Genomic DNA, 27,627 nt, shown 5'->3' on the forward strand with positions numbered 1-27,627 from the left:
GAAGAGCAGATTGTCCCCTATTACATCCTTGATAAACCAGGCAATGTACAAAAAGAGAAGTTTACAGGAACAGTTCTCGTGTTGCACAATGAGTAAATGCATTAAAGGCTATGTCTTGAGATGTGACATTTGCTGTTAGCTTTGGGCTGCATTTTGTGGTGTATTTGTAAGTTATATTACCCTGACAGCAGCACTGTGTGCTGAAATATTGGGTCACTATTAAATCACTAGGAGCCAAAAGTGTAAGCCTTTTTTTAAGCATAACAATGTTGGGCCTTAACTCATCACAAATCCACCAAGACTTAAAATAAAACATTTATTTACATAATTGTATGTAGACATTTCCAAAATGTTTGCACAATGCACGAATAAAAAGTTCCAACAATTCCTTAAGATGCCCAACTTTCAAAACCTAGTAGAATGAGAACCATATAAAAGGGTGCAGGGTGCCATCTTGTGGCTGACATTGACATTACTGATGCCTTAGTGCTCTCATTCACTGAACACTAATGGACACTAATTACATAGCATGACAAGTCCAACATTTTCAGTTTAAAAATAGCTGACTGAAACAAGCTCTACTGTCTGAGTAACATCAATCCCTTCTTACATGAACTGAATTAATAAATGAAGATTAATTTTACCAGCCGCCTCAACTTTGTTCAAATTCATGTATGAAATAGTTACAAAAACGACAGTTTGGCCCTTTTTGAAACAATGCAGACTTTCAAAAAAGGGATTTAAATAGTGGAATTTGTTCTATAGTCAGTTTTTAGGCAAGTATTAGCTTCATCCATTTGACATTCAGTACATAAATGATTACACATCAGCATGGTAACATAACTTCAAGAACGTGAGCATCATCAACATAGTTGAACAAAGTTAGGACCAGTCTTTTATCAAGCAAGTCTGTCTTTGGAATGTTTCATAAGGCAAATATAAACTGCACCACATTCTCTGGCTTTATCTTTGTGCATCGATTTCACAAATTGACTTCCTTTCACATTCTTATCAAATTCTACCGGTAAAACAGTTTAAGATTAAAACATTTCTAAAATGAGAACCCTAAAAATCCTACAACGTCCTCTGCTTGTTATACAGAAGAAATGCATAGTACCTGCATTTTTAAATCTCACCCTGACTGTGCACCTTCAAGGCATAATGAAATCTCTGTCTCACTTGACAACCAGCACTGGCTGAAAGCTTTCTAACGTAATGCTCAAACTCAGCCCTCATAAAATCATCTCCACAACAGTCAGAAATACTCCCAACCCGAACATGTCCTTTAGAAAACCAACATACTACTTGAGTGCAGTTGAAGGAGACGACTAACGCGTTCTAAAGCCTGTATTTCAGCCGACACCTCATGTTCCACATGCGGTGTTCCCTCAGGTCGACGGGGGTGGGACGAGCGACGCGGGAGAACGGCTCGCTGTTGATGCTGACGCGAGGCAAGCCCTTTTTCAGGGAGGGAAGGTAGCTGTCTTGGACCAGCCCATATACCTGCAGAGTCCTCAGCGAAGGAAACGTCTCCAAGTCACTGAGAAGAGAAACAAAACAAAAAAACTTTTTTATTTATAAATCTTGATATGATAAAAAGGAGGGATGGGCACAGAACTTTGAGATTGTCAATTGATCTGATTTTAAAGTTGTGTGTGTGTGTGTGTGTGTGTGTGTGTGTGAGACTCACGCCAGGGAAGCAGGGTGGATGAGGTAGCAGCGACTCAAACCCAGGTTTACGAGTTCTTTCAGTTCCAGAAGAACGGTGAAACAGTCCGTCGTCAAGAGAACACTGTCACTGTAACACACAAGGCGGAAACCAGTTAACACAACTGACAACTTGAGTTCCACATACAGGCCAGACCCTGAACAACATGACAAATGCTTTTAGCTGCTCGAGTGTGGTAGGTCCTCACCTAACATCCAGAACCTGGAGGTTTGGACATCTCTCCACCAAGGTTTTCAGGTCTGAGAAGGAGGCCAGCATTAGCAGGTTAACAGTCATTGAAAAAACAGAAAAGGATAAGATCCCTCCCATGACGTGAAATGCCCATTCAACATGTCAATGTGTTACACCACTAACTGCCAGACTTACAGCTTGTGCATACATTTAGTCATTTAGAAGATGCTCTTATCCAGAGCGATAAACTATGTTGTTAACACAACTGGGGGTGAATATTCACAGAAGCACATTAGAAGGAGTCCTGTCATGGTGTTGATTTCTAAGGCCCCTCTTACCTTCCATGGTCAGGTTTTGACGGTAGCCACTGAGATTGAGGTGGACCATTTTACACGCTAGGTTATCCACCACGGCCTTCACGTGATCAGGGCTGAAGTCACACCACGATATGTTCAGATTCTCCAGCCTTCGTAGAAGAAAATACAGAAAACTTCCAAATTATTCCTCCCCAAATAAATCAGTCAATAGAAAATGGGGGTATAAAAAGATGTTTACCCAGTCACAGGTATCATTGCATTGTTCGTCAATATCGCTTCCTCCCTCACTTTCCCACTCCGGGGTTTGAACTAGGGTCGCCTGACTCACCTACGCAACCCCCTTTCACACACACACACCATTTAAGTCTTCAAAGCCATAGAAAAACTACCTATGCCACAGTGTGCATGGGTAGGTATTAATACTGAGGAATGAGTTTCACCACTTCAGCTCTGCTACCCCAAGTGGCTCACTGGGTAAAGCATGTACCATATTCCCTGCTTGTCATCCCCTCTCTTTCTCACCCTGCCTTTCCTGCCTCGAACTGTCAGTATCTAAACCACATTAACAAAAAGCTGAAAATCCCCCCCAACATGTTTCACTAGCTCACTGGGAACAGGACTGGAGCATGTCTCCAAGCACGTCGGCAGAGAAGCCCGAGCAGCCGCACAGGTTCAGCTCCTCCAGGTTGGGGTTCTCGGCCAGAGACCTGCGAGACAGGTTCAAGGGGTTAGGGAGAAAGCCACGCGGAACATCTCTCGCAAATCACCCAGTGTTTCCAGCGGGACTTTGTGAGACTACAGGGGGGACGGGCCTCAGATCCTCTAGGAAGGTCTGTGGACTTGCTCCCCCGGAAGAAAATTTGGCACATTTTGAAGTTAAATGCATCATTCGAGTGAACTTAGAGAGCAGAACTGTGAAGCAGGGCAAATGATGGTGGGCCGCCACCATTAAGGGGGAAACACTGTCACCATTCACGGTTTGGTTCTACATTACATTACATTTAGTAATTTAGCAGACGCTCTTATCCAGAGCGACTTACAGTAAGTACAGGGACATTCCCCTGAGGCAAGTAGGGTGAAGTGCCTTGCCCAAGGACACATTTGACACGGCCGGGAATCGAACCAGCGACCTTCTTATTACTAGCCCGATTCTCTAACCGCTCAGCCACCTGACTCCTCACTCACTGGATGATGCCGTCGGAAAGCTCCATTCCTTCCAAGCTCAGGTGATTCAGCTGCCGGCACCGGGACATGATGTCCAGCAGGACCGAAGGGCTGGCAGTGCAGCTGGAGAGATCCATGTGCTGGACATGCAGGCGCCTGGGAGACAGAGCAGACAGGAAATCAATAGGTGCACATTGGTATAGCTAAGTGGTGAGAGCATACGCCTACAGATCAGAAGGTTGCAGGTTCAAATCCTCCTTGTAGATTAAACTATGTTAAATTCTAGACTTTAGCCAGGACAGCCTTGCAAAATCACAATAATTTAAACCAACCAGGCTCCTGAATAACAAATCTTTACCTGTGTAAGTAGATCACTGTATGAGGATGGCACCCAATGGGCGAAAACTCACCCTTTGTTAGTGAAATGTGGTTCCCCAAGGAAGGTATGGGGGCAGCGCAGTCTCTTCACCCCAGCTGTGAGCACCTGCCCCAGGGCACAGTCCAGCTGGGTGATCCCCACCAGATCCACACTCTGCCACAGCGTCTCATCAAACCTGCCATGAACCAGAACAGACAGGATCAATCCTTACTTTAGAGACACTCATAAGCTAAACAGTAGTGCAGAAATAGATGTGTTCAAATGAACGAGGCTAACGCAGCAACATAACAGACTGCCAATGCGATATTTACGTATGAATACTTTTGTGTCACAGCAACAAGCCTGAGTTTGGGGCGCTAGACTTACGCCAGGCGATGCCAGCGTTTGCAGACCCTGGACATCCTAAGCAGGTCCCTTAGCGGCAGACAGGAGAGGATGTGCAGCAACAGCTCGTCCGGTAAACTATCCCAACAGGACACTGCAACTACACGAACATTCAAACAATATATAAATTAGGCAATAATAATTGAAAAAAAAAGCTTCACTCAAGAAATTTCTGGGACACGGATGAGATGCTACAGCCGTTTAACCCACCCGTGAATTGCGTGCTTTTTCTGGATCGCCTAGCAAGAACAAACCGTCTTCCTTTGTTTCCCTGGTTTTCTTTGCCTTTAATGACTACCCGCGAGTGCTTGTGAGGTGGTGACCACTCCTGGATGAGTTCAGTAGGGGTGTTCTCATTATCCAGACCCCCAAGACATTCCCTGCTTTTCTGTTTGTTCCGCTGGTGCGAGTCGGACAGCATTGAGCCCTCGAATTTATCACTCAGAAGGGACAACTCCTGAAGCGGCCTGAAACAAGAGACCGTGATTAGATTTAAAACACACACACGCATACATTATGGGTTGTATTCACTGTGCAAGAACTGCATCTAAATGTGAAATAAACATGCATAGACTGTTTTGGGTTTACGAGTCACAAAGGGTGCCCGCCATAATGTTGGAAGCTAACTTTAGCAAGCTAGTCAGATCGCGCGGGCCGTGACACAACATAAAAAAGAGGGAGAATTAAAAATGATTTCTGGCTTGGAATAGTATGACAAAACTATAGTAATATAATACATGTCGTTGTAGATGTCCAGGTATTTATCTGCTTGCAATCAAAGGAGACGTGAGAAGTGAGTTGTTGCAGAGTTGTTGCAGAAGTTGCCAGCAGTAGCTAATTAGCAGCATACAGTGAGCCACTCAGTATTTCACAATGTAAATAATACAATATACATTTGCTAAGTTGTAAGCTATGCAGTTTACACTAATGTCTGAACTCAGAATGTTGAAAATTAGAGCTTTGGAACATCCTACGGCAAGTGGCACATCTGACCAAGGCAACCCCCCATGCGTCCCCGACAACGCACAAGGCAATCGATGCGTGATCGGCTGTAAAAAATATTGCGGGCAGTTACCTTTTGTGAGACATTTGCTCTGTTGCAGATAGGAGACCCAAGTAAAATATAGTTCGGCAGCTTTTGGGATAGTTTTCCAAGATTCAAGCGGGACACAATTGCAATTTAAACCTCCCGCTTGGTTGCCCGCCCCAGTGTTGCTGGTGTGCTACTTACTACGATGTGATTGGCTGGCTGTAGGCGGAAGTCGCTCTTATTCGGGACCAGCTTTTAGAATGTAAGGTAAAGAGCGGCCCTCAGTGGACAAGCAAAGTGAACCAACAAGTCAAATAGACAGTCTGACAATTGGGCACATTAATTATGTAGGTTAATTGGCATGCATGAACGCACGAGCGAAGTTTTCTATATAGTCTAAGCACATGCACGCATACATATTGCTACATACATATTATTGCCGCTATGACAAAATAGTTGTGTTCGGTATTAATGTAGCCTATGAGTTTGGTTGCGCCCTGTCCGATGTAGAATAAATGGATTTAACCAAATAATTCTGTACACGCATTTTTATATAGCTGGCCCTAAGAATAAGGTGTGAATGTAAACAATTTGTGTTTGGGTGTCACTGATCACAACGAGAAATAACAGAAATGTAGAAACTTTTTTAAACAGTGACTGTTTGTCTGATTGTGTACACATTGGCAGTCATCATTACAGTTTTATTTAGTGGAAAGGCGGTATTTTCCCCCTGCTGGTGTTGCTGAATGAAAAATGTAGTAGCTGAACTCATGTGTTTCTCGCGATAATCCCTGTTGTTTCAGGTGGAGTTGAGAAAAAATTCTGGAAACATGGCGGTCAGCATCCGAGGCCGTCCGTCCCGAAGCATTCGGATGCGAGGTGAGTGAGACCAGATTTCTTCTTCCGTGGTTGTAATGGACACTGACCCATCAGAAAGTTGTCTGAGGCTCAATAATCGCTGTTTTTCCCTTTACCGTGTTGATGTTAATTCTGAGTTTGGCAGGTCGGAATGACAGTGGGGAGGAAAATGTACCGCTCGATCTTTCCAGAGGTACGTTATGAATCAGATTGGAGTCAGCATCATCATCATCATCATCATCATCATCATCATCATCATCATCATCATCATTCATCACTGATACCAGCCCATGTTGCTGGCTAGTCTAGCCCAAGAAAGATGCTGCTATCATACATGTTATCATGCTAAGACACAGACTGAATGAAATGCATTTTATTTGTAGCAAGCCAGCAAGTTTTAACACTGCTAATTACCAGTACATTCCTGCAGTTATTAAATAATACATTTTAGCCGATATAGCACGCGAGCTAGCCTAAATGTCACACACACACACAGTGTGTTTTCTTCAAAATTAATTTACATAGAGATACAGTAACTACAGTGTCAGCTAGCAACTTAGCTGCTGCAGCTGGTACGCATGTGACAAACGACCCGTGTACTGCGTAACCTTCGCGGTGTAAACGCATAATTATATTGTGGCAATCTAGCTACATGACATTAATAGTTGTGTAAGGATGCCGTGATAAATAACATATGGTGCTAATTCGTTATTTGTCTAATCTTGTTAGCCCTTATACTCCCCAAATAAACACACTAACACACACACACACACACTTTACCCATACCCCCCCCACACACACACACACACGCACGCACAGACACCCCTTACCCTTACACCCCCCCCCCACTGACGTACATTCAAGTCAGAGTTCTTGGAATATTACTGCTAGTCAGAAGGTTTGGGTTTAGAAGTTATGTGAGGTAATCGTTTGTCCTTTCCAGTAAAAAAGAAAGAAAGTTTAATACGCAGTAAAGGTCATGTTCTCTAGAGATCCCTGTCCTCACCACAGGGAAACCAGGGTTAAACTCTGGTTAATGTCTTTAAAATCACCATGTGATCTGCTGTCGGCTGTTTTGTACTCCTTAACTCAATGCTGCATATTTCTGCTAGTGCTCAGATTAATGCAGACCTGGTTTTGTCATAAAAAATATTTCGGTCATGATTCCAAGATTATCGTAACACCCAACCAAACCACTTTAGACCTAACCTTAAACGTACGCACGGCAACGAACGGTCAAGTCGGGACACCACTATTTAGACCTGCATGTATTTGAATTGTGTTTATGTTTTTCCAGTTTTCAATATTGGTCAGTCGTCATGCTTTGGTCCTGATGTCGGTCAGCCCTCATCACAGTCTTGGAACACACCAATCTTTTTCCTTTTGGAAGTTCTAACAGAGCGAACCTTTACTGGGTTTTCAGATCCCTCCGAGAACCTTCGGGAGATCCTTCAAAATGTTGCCAAGCAACAAGGAGTCTCCAATATGCGCAAGCTTGGCCACCTGAACAACTTCATAAAGGTCGGTGTGACAACTCCACAAACGTGTGTGTGTGTGTGTGAGAAAGAGTGTTTTGAGATGTGTCATTCATACTGGTACGCCTGTTTCTCCCACAGCTTCTCTGCAATGTCGGTCATTCAGAGGAGAGACTTGGGTTGACATATGAAGAAATAATTGTTTGGTGAGTGATTATTTTAACAAAGCAACTACAGATACTTTGGCAAACACTTATATGAAAATACTTGTTTTGTGTTCTATTAATACTTCTCCGTCAGTAGTATTCTTCAATACTTTCCCCTCTGTGTGTGTGTGTGTGTGTGTGTGTGGCCCCCCCAGCCTACGTCTGGCGCTGCTGAACGAGGCTAAGGAGGTGCGCGCGGCCGGCCTGCGTGCGCTGCGCTACCTCATCAGGGACAGCAACATCCTGGAAAAGGTCCTCAGGCTACAGGTGGACTACCTGATCGCCAGGTGGGTTTTCACCAGTTGACCTATCCCCCTCTCCCACCCACACAGGAACCCTGTGCCCCCAGATTGCCTCATTCATCAACACCCTGTCTTGACCTTTGACCTGTACCCTCCGGCAGGTGCATAGACATCCAGCAGAATAACGAGGTGGAGCGAACACAGGCGCTCCGGCTGGTGCGAAAGGTAGGACCCCCCCCCCCCCTAAAGTATAATCCCCTCGCCCTCCCTCCTCCAGAAATGAACCACCTCCATCTAACCACCAAGACAAGAAAAAAAAAGATAATTTAACAAGCTGTTCTGGGTCGCTTAGGATAAAAGCGTCAATGGAACATTCTTTACATTGAGCTGCCGTTAAACCCTTCTCTCTGCTGCCCCCTACAGATGATTACTGTGAATGCGCTGCTCTTCCCTTCCTCCATCACCAACTCCATCATCGCCGTGGGCAACGATGGGAGGCAGGAGCGAGACCGCATGGTGCGCGCCTGCATCGCCATCATCTGTGAGCTTGGTGAGTGACACACACACACACACATCTGTGAGCTTGGTGAGTGACACACACACACACACACATCTGTGAGCTTGGTGGGTGACCCCCTCACCCCACACACACACACACACACACACACACATCTGTGAGCTTGGTGGGTGACCCCCTCACCCCACACACACACACACACACACACACACACACACACTCTCTGACAGGCCCCCCTGTGACTCCTGTGGCCCCCAGCCCTGAAGAACCCCATGGTGGTGGCCCAGAGGGGAGGCCTCAGCACCCTCCTGAAGAACGTCATCGACTGCCAGCTGAGCCGCATCAACGAGGCCCTCATCACCACCGTCCTGCACCTCCTCAACCACCCACACACTCGCCAGTTTGTGCACTCCGACGTGGAGCTGGAGGTAATGGAAGCACAGAGAGATACGACTACTATGAGAGACTGAGCTTCGAGCTCCAACTCCAAATAACGTTTTGGGGGAATTACTATTATTATTATTATTATAAATACATGTGTGTGTATATATAATTAATATATAATGTCTATATTATAAATTATATAATATATTATATAAATTTTAATTATTTAATAATTAATTTAATAAAATGTATAAATATCAATTGTTTCCCCCCTTCAGCAAATACTGGCACCCTACACAGACTTCCACTACAGACACAACTCGGACACAGCGGAGAGCCAGCTGAAGTGAGTTCTCTAGCGGTGAACAGAAGCCAGCGTTGCTCAGCGCGGTTTCATGCTGGCCTGTGGGTGTTTCATGCTGGCCTGTGGGTGTTTCATGCTGGCCTATGGGTGTTTCATGCTGGCCTGTGGGTGTTTCATGCTGACCTGTGGGTGTTTCATGCTGGCCTATGGGTGTTTCATGCTGGCCTGTGGGTGTTTCATCCTGGCCTGTGGGTGTTTCATGCTGGCCTGTGGGTGTTTCATGCTGGCCTATTGGTGTTTCATGCTGGCCTGTGGGTGTTTCATGCTGGCCTATGGGTGTTTCATGCTGGCCTGTGGGTGTTTCATGCTGGCCTGTGGGTGTTTGTGTTGTAGAGAGGACCGTGAGGCGTGCTTCCTGGCTAGTAAGATGTCCATAGTAGCTTCCTTCCGCTCCTGGTCAGGTAAAACCGTAATACCTGTGACTTGTGGAACCTCATATGCAGTATAAGGGTCATAATTAAGATGTGTATTCATTTTTAGTTTTGCATATAAAGTCTTGGTCAACCAAGATTTTTTCTCATAAACGTCATGTGTTTGTACATTTTCTGTGTAAATGTATGTGTATTTGTACATTTTCTGTGAGTCTGTGGAAAACATCTGTGTTTTGGAATTTATATCTTATTCGAGATTGTCGAAATTATTCCTGAAGGAATTTTCCTTTGAATTCAATCAAAACATTTAGTATTTACTGGTTTTCTGTGCCTGTAGGCCAGAGTGTGTACATCTACACAGCAGTATTATGTGATTGTTTTACATCCATCTCCTTCTTCCTCCAGGCATCATTAACCTGTGCAAGTCAGGCAACTCTGGAATACAGTCTCTGATTGGCTTGCTCTGTATTCCAAATATGGAGGTGAGGGTAGGTACACACACAGCTATATTAAAGCTTTATTTACCATGAGGTGGGGGGTATGTGGTCTGAAGTTTGGTTTCACACCTGTCTATTTTGCCTTTACATTGATGTCCGTGTAAAGTGTCCAGTTTAAGGGGCAAAATGATTTTCAGTAATATTGTGACTAACTCTGTGTTTCCCTGGTCTCACCCCCACAGAAAGGCCTGTTAGAGGTCATGTATGATATCTTTCGTCTCCCTGTGCCAGTTGGAACTGCCGATTTTCTAGAAGCACTTAACAGTGTAGGTGGGTACAGGAACTCTTTCTTCAAAGCACTATTTGATGGTTATTTAAAAATAAACATCGTAAACTTCAGCTATCCTCTTTCTTTTCAAAATGTATTTTCTCTCTGCTGATGTCTCAGTTCAGAACACGATAAACACTAAAAGACAGGTACGGTGGGAATGTTTGAACTAGATTTTCCACCGTCTATATTATCGGCTCTCTGCAGATCCCAGCAGGTTTCAAGACAGCTGGAGGTTGTCAGATGGTTTCGTTGCTGCTGAAGCGAAAATAATCCTTCCACACCGAGCACGCTCAAGGTAAGGCCCCCCCACTGCCTCGTTCAACTCATATCATATTGGCAAAGTAAGAGATGACTAAAGTGAGGGAGGGGGGGGAGAAGAAGAATGTTGTTCACCATGCCTGGTAGCTGAGATGTGGTTGCGATGTAGCCAGTCAATACAGACTGTTCCTTGACTCAGACACCGAAATATATGTAGTGTATTATAATAAATAACAAACTGTATATATATAATAGTAAAAAGTAATATTGTTTCCTGTTTTCCCCGTCAGGCCTGACCTCATGGATAATTACCTGGCTCTAGTCTTGTCGGCCTTCATCAAGAGTGGACTGTTAGAGGTGGGCTCGTGCAGCATGGAGTCTATCTGTACCCAGAAAGATTGATCATCTACAAGACATCAGTGGTTCTAGGTTGATTATTAACAAACACACCCTGTTTGAAATCATTTCTGTCTCTCTCTTTTTCTCTTCATCCCTCCCTCCCTCCCTCCCTCCCTCCCTCCACAGGGTCTCGTTGAGGTGATCACCAGCAGTGATGACAACATCTCGGTACGAGCCATGATTCTCCTGGGCGAACTCCTCCACATGGTAACCAGCTGCTCTCTTCTCTGTAGACATGAGGGACTCTGGGAGAGTTCTAAAACTGGTCCCAGCGTCCCTCCGGATGTCCCCATGCTGTCAGCGAGGTCATTGTGTGTGTGTGTGCGTGTTCTCTTCCTCAGACCAACACCATCCTCCCACACAGTCACAGCCATCACCTGCACTGTCTGCCCACTCTCATGAACATGGCCGCCTCCTTCGACATCGCACAGGAGAAGAGACTGTGAGTGGTAGCCTCGCACACACACGCATCCCAAACACACCCACACACGCATCCCACACACACCCACACACACACCCACACACACACACACCCACACATACACACCCACACACCCACACACACACCCGCATCCCAAACACACCCACACATGCATCCCACACACACACACACACACACCCACACACGCATCCCAAACACACCCGCACACGCATCCCAAACACACCCACACACGCATCCCAAACACACCCACACATGCATCCCACACACACGAAAGTGGAAGAACCTTCTCTTATGTAACACTTTCAAAGAGAGGAAAAAAAAAAAAATAATTACACCAAATGTCTTGCAAAAAAAAAAAAAGAAGCTTTTTAATGTACAAAGTCCCTCATGGTGGAGGACTATCTCGCTGACGTTAACACCGACATTCTAGACGGGCGAGCGGAGCGGTGAACCAGCTGAAGTGGTTTCACGAGAGGAAGAAGCGAAGGCCGAAACCCCACAGCCTGTATCTCGACCACATCGTCCTCAAGGCCGCGGCGTCGCAGCACTGTCGAGAGCAGCACTTCAGGCCCCAGAGAGACATCATCAAGGTGGGCATGGTCTCATGAGGTCAGGAACTACGTACCCGAATAACAAAACCCGGTATCTCTAAAGGTCATTTTCCATCCCACCCAGGGGTTGATAATTCCAGGTGCTTTTTTTCCCAGAAAGGACATTCTCCGTGACAATTTTCAGTAGCAAAAGCATACCCAACTTGTTTTTCCAGTTGAGAGATAGGAGGATTTATGGATGGAAAAATACGGCGACAACCACTCACCTGCTTGTGCACAGGAACCCCATTGAAAACGCAACCCCCCCGTCCCCCCCCATCAGTAGAACCATGTTGCTGTGACAACGTATGTGCTGTATGTCATGCAGGACACAGAAGATTCCTTGTTGACGCACCTGAGAGACAGCCACATCCTGAACCACAAGGAGAACCTGGACTGGAACTGGGTCCTCATCGGCACCATACTGAAGGTGAGGGGAGCCTGGCCAGCCTGGAGCCCAGGGGCGAGAGGGGAGGCCCAGCGGGGAGGCCCAGCGGGGAGGCCCAGCGGGCAGGCCCTGTCTCTCTGTCAGACTGTTGCCGTGTGTTACTGTACTTGTTACTGATGTAGTTTTGTGGGTTTTCCCCCCTCAGTGGCCAAATGTTAGCCTGCGTAGCAATAAGGATGAACACATGCACAAGTAAGTCTGTTTGAACTCTGTCCTCCTTCAGCTCTTTGGCTGTGAGCAGTTATGGGCGTTATGTTGCGATTTACTGTGTGTGGGTGTCTGTCTGTGTGTGTGTCTGTCTCTGTGTGTGTGTGTGTGTGTCTGTATGTGTTTGTGTCTGTCTGTGTGTGTGTCTGTCTCTTTGTGTGTGTGTCTATCTCTGTGTGTGTGTCTGTCTGTGTGTGTCTATCTCTGCGTGTGTGTGTGTGTGTGTCTGTCTGTGTGTGTGTCTGTCTGTGTGTGTGTGTGTCTATCTCTGTGTGTGTGTGTGTGTCTGTGTGTGTGTGTGTGGGTGTGCGCGCAGGTTCGTGCGGCGGCTGCTGTACTTCTACAAGCCCAGCAGTAAGCTGTACTCCAGCCTGGAGCTGGACCACCCCATGGCCAGACAGCTCACCGTGGTGGGCTGTCAGTTCATTGAGTTCCTGCAGGAGTCTGACGAGGTGAGGGACACACACGTGCACACAGATTCACACGCTACACACACACGTGCCTGTGCGTACACACACACACACACTACACACACACGTGTGCCCGTGCGTACACACACACGTGCCTGTGCGTACACACACACACACACACACGCTACACACACACACGTGAGCAGTTTCCCCCCCCATCCTCTCTTTCTTCCTGCCTCACTTTCTTTTTTCTGTTCTCTCTTTGCCCCTCTCCTCTTTTCTCTCTCTCTCTGTCACTCTTTTTCCCCCCATCCTCTCTTTCTCTCTGCCTCTCTTCTCTGTCACTCTTTCTTACTTTCTCTCTCTCCCCCCCCCCCTTTCTCCCCAGGAGGGCCAGGGTTACCTGGAGGAGCTGGTGAAGGACATCGTCCACTGGCTGGCCTCCTCCTCTGGCCTCAAGCCCGATCGCGGTTTCCATAGCAACGGCCTGCTGACTACGCTCAGCCAGCACTTCTTCCTGTTCCTGGGCGCTCTCTCCGCCCACCCGCACGGCGTCAAAACGCTGGAGAAGTGCAGCGTCTTCCAGTGGTGGGTGTCCGGCCCGCGGGGTTAGGCTTCACCCCTGTGAGGGCGGTAGGGGATGGGTAGAGCTCTGTGGTAGAGCGGCGTGTGGCGGCAGATCCAGAGGTTGGAGGGTCGACTCAAGCCCCGCCCCCACCCCGTATGTGGCTTTGAATGAAAGGATGAAATATGAAGGGGTGTTCTGTGGTTCAGTGAACAGGCATGCTCAGGTGTTCACTTCCCATAATGTACATGAGCTGTTCCTGTGATATTAGTTGTAGTGTAATGCTGTGCAAAACATATTACCTTTCTCTCTCTCTCTCTCTCTCTCTCTCTCTCTCTCTCTCTCTCTCTCTCTCTCTCTCTCTCTCTCTCTCTCTCTCTCTCTCTCTCTCTCTCTCTCTCTCTCTAACTCTCTCTCTCTAGCTCTCTCTCTAACTCTCTCTCTCCGTCTCTCCACCAGCCTGTTGAACCTCTGCACCCTGAAGAACCAGGACCCGCTTCTGAAGCTGACCGTGTCCACCCTGGACTACAGCCGCGACGGCCTAGCCCGCGTCATCCTGTCCAAGATCCTCACCGCAGCCACGGACGTAAGCAGCACCCGCACACCGACACACTCCACCAGTTCAAACCTAGAACACTACAAGCTAGACTGATGGTAGAGATAGCAGATAGTGATGTCGACCAATCCTGGTCCTTGGGACCCGATAAAATAAAAAATAAAAAAGCTGTCCCATCCACATTTGACAATAAACCTACGTCCTGTATGTTTTAGATGTTTCCTTCTTCCAACACAGCAGGTCTAAATGAACGGGTCGTCATCACGCTCAGTAGAAGCCTGATATCGACCCATGTATTTGAACGAGGTGTGTTGGAAGAGGGAAACATCTAGAACATGGAGTGCAGGGGGTCCTGAGCACCAGAGTTGAGAGAGGCTGAGTTAGAGCGATCGTGAGAGAGGTTGATTAGCGTCCCCCCCTGTTGGTGGTTTTGCAGAACTGCAGGCTGTACGCCACCAAGCACCTGCGGGTTCTCCTGAGAGCCAACGTGGAGTTCTTCAGCAACTGGGGCATCGAGCTGCTGGTGACTCAGCTCCACGACCGCAACAAGACCGTCTCCATGGAGGCCATGGACATCCTGGATGAGGCCTGCGAGGACAAGGTGAAGGACCAGAATGTTTAGAATCAGAATACATTTACATTTAGTCATTTAGCAGACGCTCTTATCCAGAGCGACTTACAGTAAGTACAGGGACATTCCCCCCGAGGCAAGTAGGGTGAAGTGCCTTGCCCAAGGACACAACGTCATTTGGCACGGCCAGGAATCGAACTGGCAACCTTCAGATTACTAGCCCGATTCCCTAACCGCTCAGCCACCTGACTCCCTTCACCTAGAATAGTGTTTAATCTAACTAAGTGGGCACAAACAAGGAATTTACTTTGGTGGGCAGGTGCATACAGTAAACAAGATACATGTAGAAAATGTACAAAAAAATAATTTACGTTTCATAAACGCTTTTATCCTAAACGACGTGGGAATGTAGAAGGTACAGCAGAAGATCAAGGTTCAGAAGTGCACTGTATGTTTTCCGTGTTTAGAGTCAAAGAATGGTCTGTATTTACTAGCCACATCTCAAAGTGACCACTTCTCAATTATGTACCCTGTGTGGTGAATGTTTCTGCATGTGGATGGGTTTAGCACAGTGGTAGAGCATTTGACTGCAGATCAAGAGTTTGCAGGTTTGAATCCCTCCTGACTGTCTCTGTGGATAAAAGTGTCCTCTCGATCAGCGATTGGTAATGCAGGTGTGCCGCCAAACCAATGAAAACTAAAATATGAAAAATTAATAGATATCAAAATATTTATATATACTGTTGGTAAATGATTATTAAAATTCGTACTAATTTTGGGGGGGCGGGGGCGTAAAAATATGAGCTATGCAAGTGGGCCGAGAAGTGAAAAATATTGGAAATAGCTAGTTCTACGTGATTATTTGGTGTCTGTTGATGTGTAAACATTGAGTTGGCATAATCAGCTTGTCCATAGACATGTATATATGTCTATGAGCTTGTCTGCTTAGCTGACTCCATTTTGTTATTTTCCCGCCAGGCCAACCTCCACGCTCTCATCCAGATGAAGCCAGCGCTCACACACATGGGAGACAAAGGCGTGTTGCTGCTGTTGCGGTAAGAAGCTATCGCAGATGTCCCTGCTGAGCCTGCCTCTGTTAGCCTTGTTAGCTATGTTGCTCCACTGACACCGCTAACAAAGCTAACACAGATAGCGGTGTCAGTGGAGCAACATAGCTATCTGTGTTAGCTTTGTTAGCTATGTTGCTCCTCTGACACCGTTATCTGTGTTAGCTTTGTAATATGTGATGTTCCTTAATCACGGCTGTCTGTTTGATCTGTGTAAGCTTGATATTTGTGTTGGCCTTATTAGTTATGTTTGCGGCTAACTGGTGTTGGTTCTCCACAGGTTCCTGTCCATTCCTAAGGGGTTCTCCTACCTCAACGAGAGGGGGTACGTCACCAAGCAGCTGGAAAAATGGCAGAAGGTATTTTATAAACAGAAATCCCTATAAAGAATACAGAGCTAAGCTAGTTTTAAGAGCCTTAATCACCCACATCGAGTCTAAACAGTCATACATCTCCTCTAAAATAGCCTTTCCCAATACTGGTCCTCGGGACCCCATGCCCTGCATATCCTAGATGTCTCCCTCTTCCAACACACCTGGTTTGAACCAATGGGTCATTATCAAGTTCAGCAGAAGCCATTCATTTGAAATAGGTGTGTTGGAAGAGGGAAACGTCTAGAACATGCAGGGCAGGTGGTCCTGAGGACCAGGATTGAGAGGCTGCTCTAAGACTCCATCTTCCCCTCTGTCCCCCCTTCTGTCCTGGGCAGGAGTACAACCTGAAGTATGTGGACATGATCGAGGAGCAGTTGAACGAGGCTCTCACCACCTACCGCAAACCTGTGGATGGGGACAACTACGTTCGCCGTAGCAACCAAAGGTTGACCTCGCGACCCTGGGGCTCGCAACTAACTTTTTTAATCACTGTCCCAGTACTGTCCCAAAGTGCAAAATGAACCGTCCCAAAGTGCAAAATGAACCGTCGCAAACTGAAATTGACCTGTCCCACAATGTAAATTATTGTGTTTTTGACATTCTGACATGGGTCTAGGTTATTTTATTTGCAACACTATTTAAGTAAGCCATACAGTCGTGTGGCTCAAATCAATGTCTGAATTTCAATGTGATACGCAATTTTCTTGCTTGTTTCACCAAGCCATACCCTGCCACCGCCCATGTGTAGCTATGTCTTGCGCATCGTCAAACTCGACATTACTCTTGAAAGTGGTTGAACGGACGATAACGGGACCAACTGCCAAAAAGAGAAAGGAATATCCTAACATATATTGGATTTTAAGGCCAGAATGTTTCGATATAGGTGTGTATCTACATATTAAAGTACAATGTCGTGACAATGTTTTTTATTTGTATTAGCTCTTTGTACACATTTTCGTGAAATTCACTGTCAAGAGCTAGCCAGTCGATTTGGGTCCCCATTTGGTTGGTTAGCCAGCTCGGTATTTGTCATTACCCTGATGAATGAATTGTTTATAGTTTATGACATTTTAAGAGAGAGCTAAATATGATATGTTTCACCCGCCTTGTGTTTAAATGTCTTGAACCACTCGAGTATGTGATATGTGTGTGCAAACTGTCGGTAACGGAGGTACAGCTCTCATGATTGTGTTGTTTTTATGGCAGGTTACAGAGGCCAAATGTTTATCTTCCTGTGCACTTATATGGCCAGCTTGTTCATGATAAGACAGGCTGCCATCTACTGGAGAACCAGGTAAGTGCACCTTATTCAGTTGCAGAAGCTACAATAATGGCAATATTGTAAGTTTAAATGTTCAGATGTGAACTAATTTTCTCTCTTGCTTTGTCTCACACACACACTCTCTCGCTTCATCTCACATCCTCACTCTCTCTCTCTCTCTCTCTCTCTCTCTCTCTCTCTCTCTCTCTCTCTCTCACACACATACACACGTCTCTCTCTTTCCCTCGTACTGTCTTCCAGAACGTGGTTCCTGACCTGAGCTACACAGTTCGCTCCCCGATGCTGGACCAATGGGAGGACATTAAGCAGCTGAAAGCCGCTCTGTGGGCATTGGTCAGTGTCCCTCACAAGGCCCACTAACGCCCTTTATGCCTTTATCATAGTATCTTAGGAATTTCGTTTTGACAATAAAAAAAGGGGGGCGTCTTATTCTTCCTACTTGTCTCTGTCTCCAGGGCAACATCGGGTCGACCAACTGGGGTCTGAACCTGCTGCAGGAGGAGGGCGTGATCCCGGACATGGTGGCTCTGGCCCAGCACTGTGAGGTCCTGTCTGTCCGGGGGTGAGTCAGCCTCAAAGATCCCTTCCTTCCTTCTCGGCTCTCTCTTTCTGCCCCTTTCACTTCCCCTCTCTCCTCTCCTCTATCTCTCACTCTGGCCTCTCTTTCTCTGCCCCCTCTCTCTGCCACCCCCTCTTACCTCACTCTTCCTGCCCCTTTTTTCTTCCCTCTTTCTTACCTCTCTCACTTCCTCTCTCTCCTCTCTGGCCTCTTACTCTGCCCCCTCTCTCTTTCTCTACCCCCTCTCTCTTCCACCCCCTCCTACCTCTCTCTCTCTTTCACTCTTCCCCCCCTCTTCCCCTCACTCCCCCCTCTCTCTCCCTCTCCCCTGTCCTCCAGGACGTGTGTGTACGTGCTGGGCCTGATCGGGAAGACCCGGCAGGGCTGCGAGCTGCTGAAGCAGCAGGGCTGGGACGCGGTCAGGCACGGCCGGAGCACGCCCTGGCCCGTGGTCCCCGAGGAGGTGGAGCCTCACCCCGCTGCCCCGCTGTCGTCCGGGCCCAGCACCCTCAGCCTCACCTCCGAGTCCACCAGCTCCCAGCACAACAGCGAGAGCGACTCCACGCAGCCCAGTGAGTAACACACGGGACGGGAGTCAGGTGGCTGAGTGGTTACGGAATCGGGCTATTAATCGGAAGGTTGCCGGTTCGATTCTCGGCCGTGAAATATTACGTTGTGTCCTTGGGCAAGGCATTTCACCCTACTTGCCTGGGGGGAATGTCCCTGTACTTACTGTAAGTCGCTCTGGATAAGAGCGTCTGCTAAATGACTAAATGTAAATGTAGTGTAAAGTAATGGGACGGGTTCCCAAACGAGTTTGAGTAGCGGCAGTTTAGTTTAGAGCTTTATTTATCCCCATGGAGCAGTTAGTTCAGGCTGGTGTGATGCTTCACATATACAAACAGCGTAGACAAATCTATTGTATTTGTTACACAATCGAACTGCCTCGGGCAGAAAAGTTAACGGCCACCACAAATACCCATATTTGTCTCTCTAATTGTCCGCCAGGTGTGTACCTCCTGGATGACGAGAGGCAGGACCCGTCGGAGCCCCCCCTCTACATCCGCCCCAAGCTGCTGAAGGACCGCATCCCCTTCACCCTGCTGGCCTCCAGCCGCTTCCGCACCCGCCTGCTGCACTCCCTCTCGCTGTCCGGCAAGAAGCTCCGCAGCGGCGACGCCAAGCCCGCTGGCCAGGGCCGCGGCCCGGAAGGCAAGCCCGGCCGCAAGCGCACCGTCACGGAGCCCTCGTACGGCCTCGGCACCGCCGACGTGTTCCCCGTCTGCGACGAGGGCGAGGGCCGCCTGGCCGACAGCCCCTCGGTGTCCCTGGAGACGTCGTTCGTGGGCGTCAAGTCCGCGGAGGGCCGGGGAAGCACGCCCAGCATCGGGGAGGGAAAGGGGGGGGTGGTGGTGGGCGGGACGGGGGGCCTGGGGGCGGGACAGCGGGAGAGGAGCAGCCGGGAGCGTCTGGGGGGAGAGGGGCCGGCGCCGGGCGGCGGGGCTCACTTCAAGAGCCGCAGCCAGAGCTTCAACACGGACACGACCACCAGCGGAGTGAGTTCCATGAGCTCGTCGCCCTCGCGGGAGACGCTGCCCTCCAGCATGGACACGGACTGCGTCAGCCTCAACACCGTCATCAGCGCCCGTGCCGTCCAGACCCTGCCCTCCCTCTCCCCCCCCCGACAGCCCGACTCCTCCCCCCTCCCCAGGCCCAACGGCGCCGCCCTGGTCCCTCCTGGCTCCTCCCACACCCTCCCACGCCGTGCCCAGTCGCTCAAGTCGCCCTCCGTCGCCACCCTCAGCAGCCTGACGGACTGCGGGCTCACGTACTCCAGCTCCAGGGACGCGCTGGGCTACGCCACGCTGAAGTACGCCAGCTGTCGCGACGCGCTGGGCTACGCCACGCTGAAGAGGCTCCAGCAGCAGAGGCTCCACCCCTCGATGTCCCACAGCGAAGCGCTCGCATCGCCCGCCAAGGACGTCCTGTTCACCGACACCATCACCATGAAGACAGGCAGCCTGGACTCCAGGCTCACCCCGCGAAGGTACACACACATACACACACAAACATACACACACACACACACACACACATACACACACATGCAAATACACATACATACACATATATACACGTTCACACACACATACGCACACATACATACATACACACACACACACATACACATATACACATTCACACATACGCACATATACACACACACATATACACACACACACATACACACTCACACATACACACACACACACATACACACACATACCACACACTCGCTAATCCCTGTGTCATACACATTCTGCAGCCTCGGCTGTAGAATGTGTGAAACGTCCGTTTCTCAATACTCCCCCAGACTTCTGTACAACGATACTCTCTTTCCCACTTCCTGTCTCTCCCCCTCCCTATCTCCCTCTCTTCCAGTCTCTCTTCCACTATTCTTCTCTTCCTCTCTCTCCCTACTTCACTTTCTCTCTCTTCTTCCCTCCCTCCTGCCCTCCCAGGATGGCCTCTCCTCTCTACTGTAGCAGTTAATAGTAGTGCCAGACTCTCCCCCAAAACCAAAAGTCAGTGAAAGCCACAGGCACCTCGTCTAAACCATGTGTCATCGGACCAAACGGGTGGTGTGTGTGTTTGCGTGTGTGTGTGTGCTTGTTAAGACTTGCTCTCTTTGGATTTGCATGACGTACAGTGAGGGAGGTACAGTAACTGAACTGTGATCAGGGTAGATGTAGCCTAGTCACACCACACCACTAAATTACCGCCCCCCCCCCCCCAGTCTGGTCCTCTGTAGAGTGCCTGCACACCCCTCCCTCCCCCCCTCCCTCCCTCCCAACCCCCCTCTCTCCCTCCCCCCCTCCCTCCCTCCCCCCCTCCCTCCCTCCCCCCCTCCCTCCCTCCCTCCCCCCCCTCCCTCCCTCCCTCCCCCCCTCCCTCCCCCCCCCTCCCTCCCCCCTTCCCTCCCCCCCTCCCTCCCCCCCTCCTTCCCCCCCTCCCTCCCTCCCCCCATCCCTCCCCTCCCTCCCTCCCCCCCTCCCTCCCTCCCTCCCTCCCTCCCAACCCCCATCCCCTTCCTGTCCCCTATGGCCAGTAATCTCCTGTGTTTGTGCTGTCTCTAACGCCCCCCCCTCCCCAGGTGTTCTGTAAAGCGGCCCTGGGGTTCGGGCCAGGGCGAGGCCAGGCCCCGTCACAGGCCCATCAGAACCCTCCTCCCACGGTGCGTGGACGCGTTCTAAGACCCCGGGCCTCTCGCCCCTGTAGAGCCAACCCTCCCCCTCGCCCCCCTGCCGTTCCTCTGGCTCCCATCCACCTGCAGTGCTCTGGAGGTCAGGGCTGGCTCTACTCCCCTGAGCTCTGCTCCATTGTGCGCTCCACTGTTGTTGTCGTCTTCTGGTGGGCTTGTGTCCCAGATTCCTTCCCTATGAAACTTCCGCTTGTTTTCTTTCTCTTTCTTCCCCTCTCTCTCTCTCTCTCTCTCTCTCTCTCTCTCTCTCTCTCTCTCTCTCTCTCTTCCTCTCTCTCTCTCTCTCTCTCTCTGTCTTCCTCCCTCTCTCTCCCACTCTACCCGCTCCCTCTCTCTTTTATCTCTGTCCCTCATGCTCTCTCTCCCACTATAGCCCTCTCCCTCCTTCCCTCATTCTCTCCCTCTCTCTCCCCCAACTGCGACTGTGTGGCCTCTCTCCCTTTCATTACCGAGGCTGGCCTGTGTTAGATCACCATGCCTGGTGGCTGGCTCCAGGCTAACTGTAGTCTGACTGTAGTCTGACTGTAGTCTAACTGTAGTCTGACTATAGTCTGACTATAGTCTGGCAGGAGGGTCACTGTGCCAGGTGATCATTTCTGAGGAGACATGTTCCTCAGAAACTCCCACCTCTGGGCGCTGAGCCAACCCAAACAAGTGTGTTTGTTTTTCTCTCTGTCAGTCTGTGTTGGTTTTTCTCTCTCTTTCCTCTCTCCTGTGTGTCTCTGGAAGTGTGTACCTAGGTTTCTGACCGTGTGTGTGTTTATGGACCCTGGTTTCCAACCGTGAGTGTGTTTCCTGACTTTGTGTGTCCAGGTTCCTGACTGTGTGTGTGTGTGTCCAGGGTCCTGACTGTGTGTGTGTGTCCAGGGTCCTGACTGTGTGTGTGTGTCCAGGTTCCTGACTGTGTGTGTGTGTCCAGGGTCCTGACTGTGTGTGTGTGTCCAGGGTCCTGACTGTGTGTGTGTGTGTCCAGGTTCCTGACTGTGTGTGTGTGTGTGTCCAGGGTCCTGACTGTGTGTGTGTGTGTGTGTGCAGGGTCCTGACTGTGTGTGTGTGTGTCCAGGGTCCTGACTGTGTGTGTGTGTCCAGGGTCCTGACTGTGTGTGTGTGTGTGTGTCCAGGGTCCTGAAGGCCCTGAGCTTCGCCTCCCTTGACAAGGAGGAGCTTCTGAGCCCCATCAGCCAGAGCTCCCTGCAGCGCTGCTCCTCGCTGCGCTCCATGGTGTCCTGCTCCTACGCCTCCTCAGACGACTACATCGGTCTGGCGCTGCCTGTCGACATCAACAACATGTTCCACGTGAGAACTTCTCTCCTCTCTCTCTTTCTCTCCTCTCTCTTTCTCTCCTCTCTCTCTCCTCTATTTCTTTCTAACCTCTCTCTCCTCTCTCTTTCTCTCCCCTCTCTCTCAGTCTCCTTCTCCACTCCTATTTGTGTGTGTATAGCTTGTTACCCCCCCCCCCCTACTGGGATATCTTGGGCCATTAAATAGTTGTGGGAACCCCCCCCATCCTCTCTTCTTTCCCAGAACTGTTGGACATGACGATAATTATTTTGAAAGCCAAATGAAAGTCCTTACAGTAACAATGGCATGTGGTCTTAGGTCAAGGAGACACCGTACTTCCAGAAGAGGACCAGTCCTCCCTCTGAGGACGGATCTGCCAAGTTCTTCTCTGGAGACTCAGATGGTGAGGCACCGAGGGAGGCTCCACTCACTGCTTCCCCACCGCTCCTCTCTCTGGTCCTCTCCTCCTCTTCCTCCTCCTCTCCTCCCCTTTACCTTCTCTTCACCCTCGATCTCCTCTCCCCCTCCCCCCTCCCCAGGCCCCAGTGACGGGCAGAGACGCGCGGGGCTGCGCTCCCAGCTGAGCATCACAGAGCTGATGGCGGGGAGCCGGGCTGGGCCGCCGCTGGGCCCAGAGGAGACGGGCCTGCAGGAGCACAGCGACGACAACTGCCTGTACTGCACCGGCCTGGCTGTGCTGGGCTTCCACGCTCACGCCAGCAACCCGGGTACACACACACACACAGACACGCTCGCAAGCACAAAGACACGCTCGCACACACACACATGCAGCCATACATGTACAGTTAGGTCCATAAATATTTGGACATTGACACAATTTTCATCATTTTGGCTCTGTATACCACCACAATGGATTTGAAATGAAACAGTCAAGATGTGCTTTAAGTGCAGACTTTCAGCTTTAATTTCAGGGTATTTACATCCAAATCAAGTGAACGGTGTAGGAATTACAATACATTTTATATGTGGCCCCCCCCTTTTTAAGGGACCAAAAGTAATTGGACAATTGGCTGCTCAGCTGTTCCATGGCCAGGTGTATGTTATTCCCTCATGGGAGTTCGTTATTTCATTGACAAGGAGCAGATAAAAGGTCTAGAGTTCATTTCAAGTATGGTATTTGTGTTTGGAATCTGTTGCTGTCAACTCTCAATATGAAGTCCAAAGAGCTGTCACCATCAGTGAAGCAAGCCATCGTTAGGCTGAAAAATCAAAACAAACCTATCAGAGAGATAGCAAAAACATTAGGTGTGGCCAAATCAACTGTTTGGAACATTCTTAAAAAGAAAGAACGCACTGGTGAGCTCAGCAACACCAAAAGACCCGGAAGACCACGGAAAACAACTGTGGTGGATGACAGAAGAATTCTTTCCCTGGTGAAGAAAAACCCCTTCACAACAGTTGGCCAGATCAAGAACACTCTCCAGGAGATAGGCGTATCTGTGTCAAAGTCAAAAATTAAGAGAAGACTTCACCAGAGTAAATACAGAGGGTTCACCACAAGATGTAAACCATTGGTGAGTCTCAAAAACAGGAAGACCAGATTAGAGTTTGCCAAAAAACATCTAAAAGAGCCTGTACAGTTCTGGAACAACATCCTATGGACAGATGAGACCAAGATCAACTTGTACCAGAATGATGGGAAGAGAAGAGTATGGAGAAGGGAAGGAACTGCTCATGATCCAAAGCATACCACCTCATCAGTGAAGCATGGTGGAGGTAGTGTTATGGCGTGGGCATGTATGGCTGCCAATGGAACTGGTTCCCTTGTATTTATCGATGATGTGACTGCTGACAAAAGCAGTAGGATGAATTCTGAAGTGTTTCTGGCAATATTATCTGCTCAGATTCAGCCAAAGGCTTCAGAACTCATAGGACGGCGCTTCACTGTGCAGATGGACAATGACCCGAAGCATACTGCGAAAGCAGCCAAAGAGTTTTTTAAGGCAAAGAAGTGGAATGTTCTGCAATGGCCAAGTCAATCACCTGACCTAAATCCAATTGAGCATGCATTTCACTTGCTAAAGACAAAACTGAAGGGAAAATGCCCCAAGAACAAGCAGGAACTGAAGACAGTTGCAGTAGAGGCCTGGCAGAGCATCACCAGGGACGAAACCCAGCGTCTGGTGATGTCTATGGGTTCCAGACTTCAGGCTGTCATTGACTGCAAAGGATTTGCAACCAAGTATTAAAAGTGACAATTAGATTTATGATTATGTTAGTTTGTCCAATTATTTTTGGTCCCTTAAAAAGGGGGGGGGCACATATAAAATGTGTTGTAATTCCTACACCGTTCACCTGATTTGGATGTAAATACCCTGAAATTAAAGCTGAAAGTCTGCACTTAAAGCACATATTGATTGTTTCATTTCAAATCCATTGTGGTGGTATACAGAGCCAAAATGATGAAAATTGTGTCAATGTCCAAATATTTATGGACCTAACTGAACCTATTATCAACCCTCCTTCAAAAACAAAGCAACAGCTTTCCTTGTATCCGGGCTGGTTCTGTTTAAACTCACTCTCACCGCTTCCTCCTGCAGACCTGACCGAGGTCCCCGCTTTCTCCGAGTGGTGCAGTCCGCCTGTACAGAACAACCCGGAGGTCATGGGCCAGTCCACGCTGTCGGGGGTGTCCGGCTGCAGCGATGCTGTTTCTCAGGACTCTGCAGGAAGCACACACAGCACCGAACTGGTTCTGGGTAAAGGTCCATCTTTACTAACTGAATACTTTACATTTGTTACCCTCAACAACCTTTTGGTCTAGCGGTAGAAAACCGGGCGGAGCCAGGAAACACTATGCTGGTAACTGATCTGGGAAGAATGTGGCGAGGTGCTTGTAGAATATCTAGCCCAATACCAGGAAACGGGTTAGGCAAGGGGAGGACAATGGGCCTGATGCTAAATGACTGAACCTCCACCCTCTACCTCCACCCTCTACCTCCACCCCCTACCCTCCACCCTCTACCTCCACCCCCTACCCTGTACCTCCACCCCCTACCCTCTACCTCCACCCCCTACCCTCTACCTCCACCCCCTACCCTCTACCTCCACCCCCTACCCTCTACCTCCACCCCCTACCCTGTACCTCCACCCCCTACCCTGTACCTCCACCCCCTACCCTCTACCTCCACCCCCTACCCTCTACCTCCACCCCCTACCCTCTACCTCCACCCCCTACCCTCTACCTCCACCCCCTACCCTCTACCTCCACCCCCTACCCTGTACCTCCACCCCCTACCCTCTACCTCCACCCCCTACCCTCTACCTCCACCCCCTACCCTCTACCTCCACCCCCTACCCTCTACCTCCACCCCCTACCCTGTACCTCCACCCCCTACCCTCTACCTCCACCCCCTACCCTCTACCTCCACCCCCTACCCTCTACCTCCACCCCCTACCCTCTACCTCCACCCCCTACCCTCTACCTCCACCCCCTACCCTCTACCTCCACCCCCTACCCTCTACCTCCACCCCCTACCCTCTACCTCCACCCCCTCCAGGAGTGAAGTCCATCCCAGAGGATGCCCCCACCGGCAGGGTGCTACTGAGGAAGGAGGTGCTGCGGCTGGTGATTCACCTCAGTTCCTCTGTGGGCACCAAGGGCCACGAGACCAACCTGCTAACGTAGGACACACACGTTCACACACACTTGCAGACACCGCATGGTGTGGCGGGTATCAGCCAATAAGAGACCGTCTTAGTAAATGTATCAGTTAGAATCAGTTGGAATCATAGAGAATGACGGTTGGGTTTATTTCTTGCATTCGTAGTTTATAATCTTTGGTTCCGTAGAGTGCGTTCATGATGAAAGTAAGTTGTTTGTTTTGTTGTTTGTTTGTTGTCCTCTGATTGTTTAAACATATTTCAATCTGTATAGTTTATAAATAGTCTCGGTAATTCGGATCATTGTATGTGGAATGTTTAGTTTCGTTTTCAACAGCGATCGGAATTTATTGATATAATGTCAATAGACTATAATATTTGTTTAATAATAATAGGTAACGTATTAGTCTTTATATTCTGTCATATGTTGTGTCGGGAGCATGATGGTAATTGTTTTACGTTCTGTGTTGTTTCAGCACCACTCTCATTTCACTGTCATGTAAGAAACTCCGCTAGCAATAAATCAGCAAAAGGAAAGCCGTTTGAAGAGTTGTGTTCTGACAGACACACCGGGAGCGAACACAACGCACCAACCAGCTGCACATACCCCTATCTTAGTTTCTCACCTACAGGCGCTGACATATTTACACACGTGTCCACACACACACATTTGAGTTGATCTGGTAGGATTGGCCTTCCTGGCACCTCAAACCTAAACCGTTACACCACACACTTATTTTAACGCTTCCCTCTTCATCCTTGCGCAAGGATACTTAGGAAATCCTTGCGCAAGGTATACACAGTTAAAGTCTTGTCAGTTTCCGGGGGTTTACGTGTGTGTGTTTGTGTGTGTGTGTTTCATCAGGATCAAGGAGAAGTTCCCGTATGCGTTCGATGACATCTGCCTGTACTCTGAGGTGTCCCACCTGCTGGCCCACTGTATGTTCCGTCTGCCCTCACGACGCTTCATCCAGGAGCTCTTCCAGGACGTGCCCTTTATCCCGGTAGGCACAACTCACACACATCAACTCACTCACACACACATGCACACACACATTTACCCAAACACATACAGACACACGTACGTGCACAGTATACTGCATGCTCCTTTCCCTTCTGTGTTCTCCCCAGATGTATGAAGAGGCAGAGAGCATTCTGTCCTTGCCGCCAAAGAACAGCCTGGCCGACGCCCCCTCCAGCCCATAACTAACCCTGCAGCTTCCCTCTCAACCTGTGGAGGCCTCAGTCACCCCCCCTCAGTCACCCCCCCTCAGTCAGCCCCCCTCAGTCAGCCCCCCTCAGTCAGCCCCCCTCAGTCACCCCCCCTCAGTCAGCCCCCCTCAGTCAGCCCCCCTCAGTCAGCCCCCCTCAGT

General features: G+C 49.1%; 2 protein-coding genes across 2 annotated transcripts; one reads left to right on the forward strand and one right to left on the reverse strand.

Moving 5' to 3' along the window:
• Positions 1 to 241: 241 nt before the first annotated feature.
• Positions 242 to 5,390, reverse strand: skp2 (S-phase kinase-associated protein 2, E3 ubiquitin protein ligase). The gene is made up of 10 exons (XM_062478276.1): positions 5,220 to 5,390; positions 4,355 to 4,611; positions 4,127 to 4,244; positions 3,792 to 3,935; positions 3,403 to 3,537; positions 2,826 to 2,924; positions 2,239 to 2,366; positions 1,917 to 1,968; positions 1,691 to 1,798; positions 242 to 1,540 (listed from the first exon to the last, which is right to left on the reverse strand). Exons 1-10 carry the CDS (start codon positions 5,231 to 5,233, stop codon positions 1,339 to 1,341), a joined length of 1,257 nt encoding a protein of 418 aa, XP_062334260.1. The 5' UTR covers positions 5,234 to 5,390; the 3' UTR covers positions 242 to 1,338.
• Positions 5,391 to 5,925: 535 nt separating this feature from the next.
• LOC134033419 (rapamycin-insensitive companion of mTOR-like) lies at positions 5,926 to 27,611 on the forward strand. Its single transcript, XM_062477561.1, has 38 exons — positions 5,926 to 6,053; positions 6,178 to 6,225; positions 7,456 to 7,553; positions 7,649 to 7,713; positions 7,869 to 8,000; positions 8,117 to 8,180; positions 8,379 to 8,505; positions 8,731 to 8,900; positions 9,135 to 9,202; positions 9,554 to 9,621; positions 9,997 to 10,079; positions 10,271 to 10,358; positions 10,564 to 10,654; positions 10,908 to 10,974; positions 11,143 to 11,223; positions 11,358 to 11,458; positions 11,889 to 12,048; positions 12,377 to 12,478; positions 12,642 to 12,688; positions 13,020 to 13,155; positions 13,502 to 13,701; positions 14,138 to 14,264; positions 14,671 to 14,835; positions 15,784 to 15,860; positions 16,153 to 16,231; positions 16,582 to 16,691; positions 17,453 to 17,540; positions 17,769 to 17,861; positions 17,984 to 18,090; positions 18,427 to 18,659; positions 19,096 to 20,134; positions 22,471 to 22,645; positions 22,949 to 23,033; positions 23,170 to 23,358; positions 25,192 to 25,350; positions 26,152 to 26,275; positions 27,120 to 27,258; positions 27,386 to 27,611. The coding sequence occupies exons 1-38, from the start codon at positions 6,005 to 6,007 to the stop codon at positions 27,458 to 27,460; spliced, it is 5,109 nt and encodes a 1,702-aa protein (XP_062333545.1). The 5' UTR covers positions 5,926 to 6,004; the 3' UTR covers positions 27,461 to 27,611.
• Positions 27,612 to 27,627: the final 16 nt, after the last annotated feature.

The sequence above is a fragment of the Osmerus eperlanus genome, chromosome 14 (genome assembly GCF_963692335.1).
Source record: "Osmerus eperlanus chromosome 14, fOsmEpe2.1, whole genome shotgun sequence".
NCBI lineage: Eukaryota > Metazoa > Chordata > Actinopteri > Osmeriformes > Osmeridae > Osmerus > Osmerus eperlanus.

Coding starts and splice junctions, on each gene's coding strand:
- skp2 (XM_062478276.1), bottom strand. Junction 3,538..3,791: donor CCACATTTCACTAACAAAGG/GTGAGTTTTCGC, acceptor TCTGTCTCCCAG/GCGCCTGCATGTCCAGCACA. Junction 1,799..1,916: donor CTCCAGGTTCTGGATGTTAG/GTGAGGACCTAC, acceptor TGTGTGTTACAG/TGACAGTGTTCTCTTGACGA.
- LOC134033419 (XM_062477561.1), top strand. CDS start 6,005: ATGGCGGTCAGCATCCGAGGCCGTCCGTCCCGAAGCATTCGGATGCGA. Junction 6,226..7,455: donor ACCGCTCGATCTTTCCAGAG/GTACGTTATGAA, acceptor CTGGGTTTTCAG/ATCCCTCCGAGAACCTTCGG. Junction 7,714..7,868: donor TATGAAGAAATAATTGTTTG/GTGAGTGATTAT, acceptor TGGCCCCCCCAG/CCTACGTCTGGCGCTGCTGA.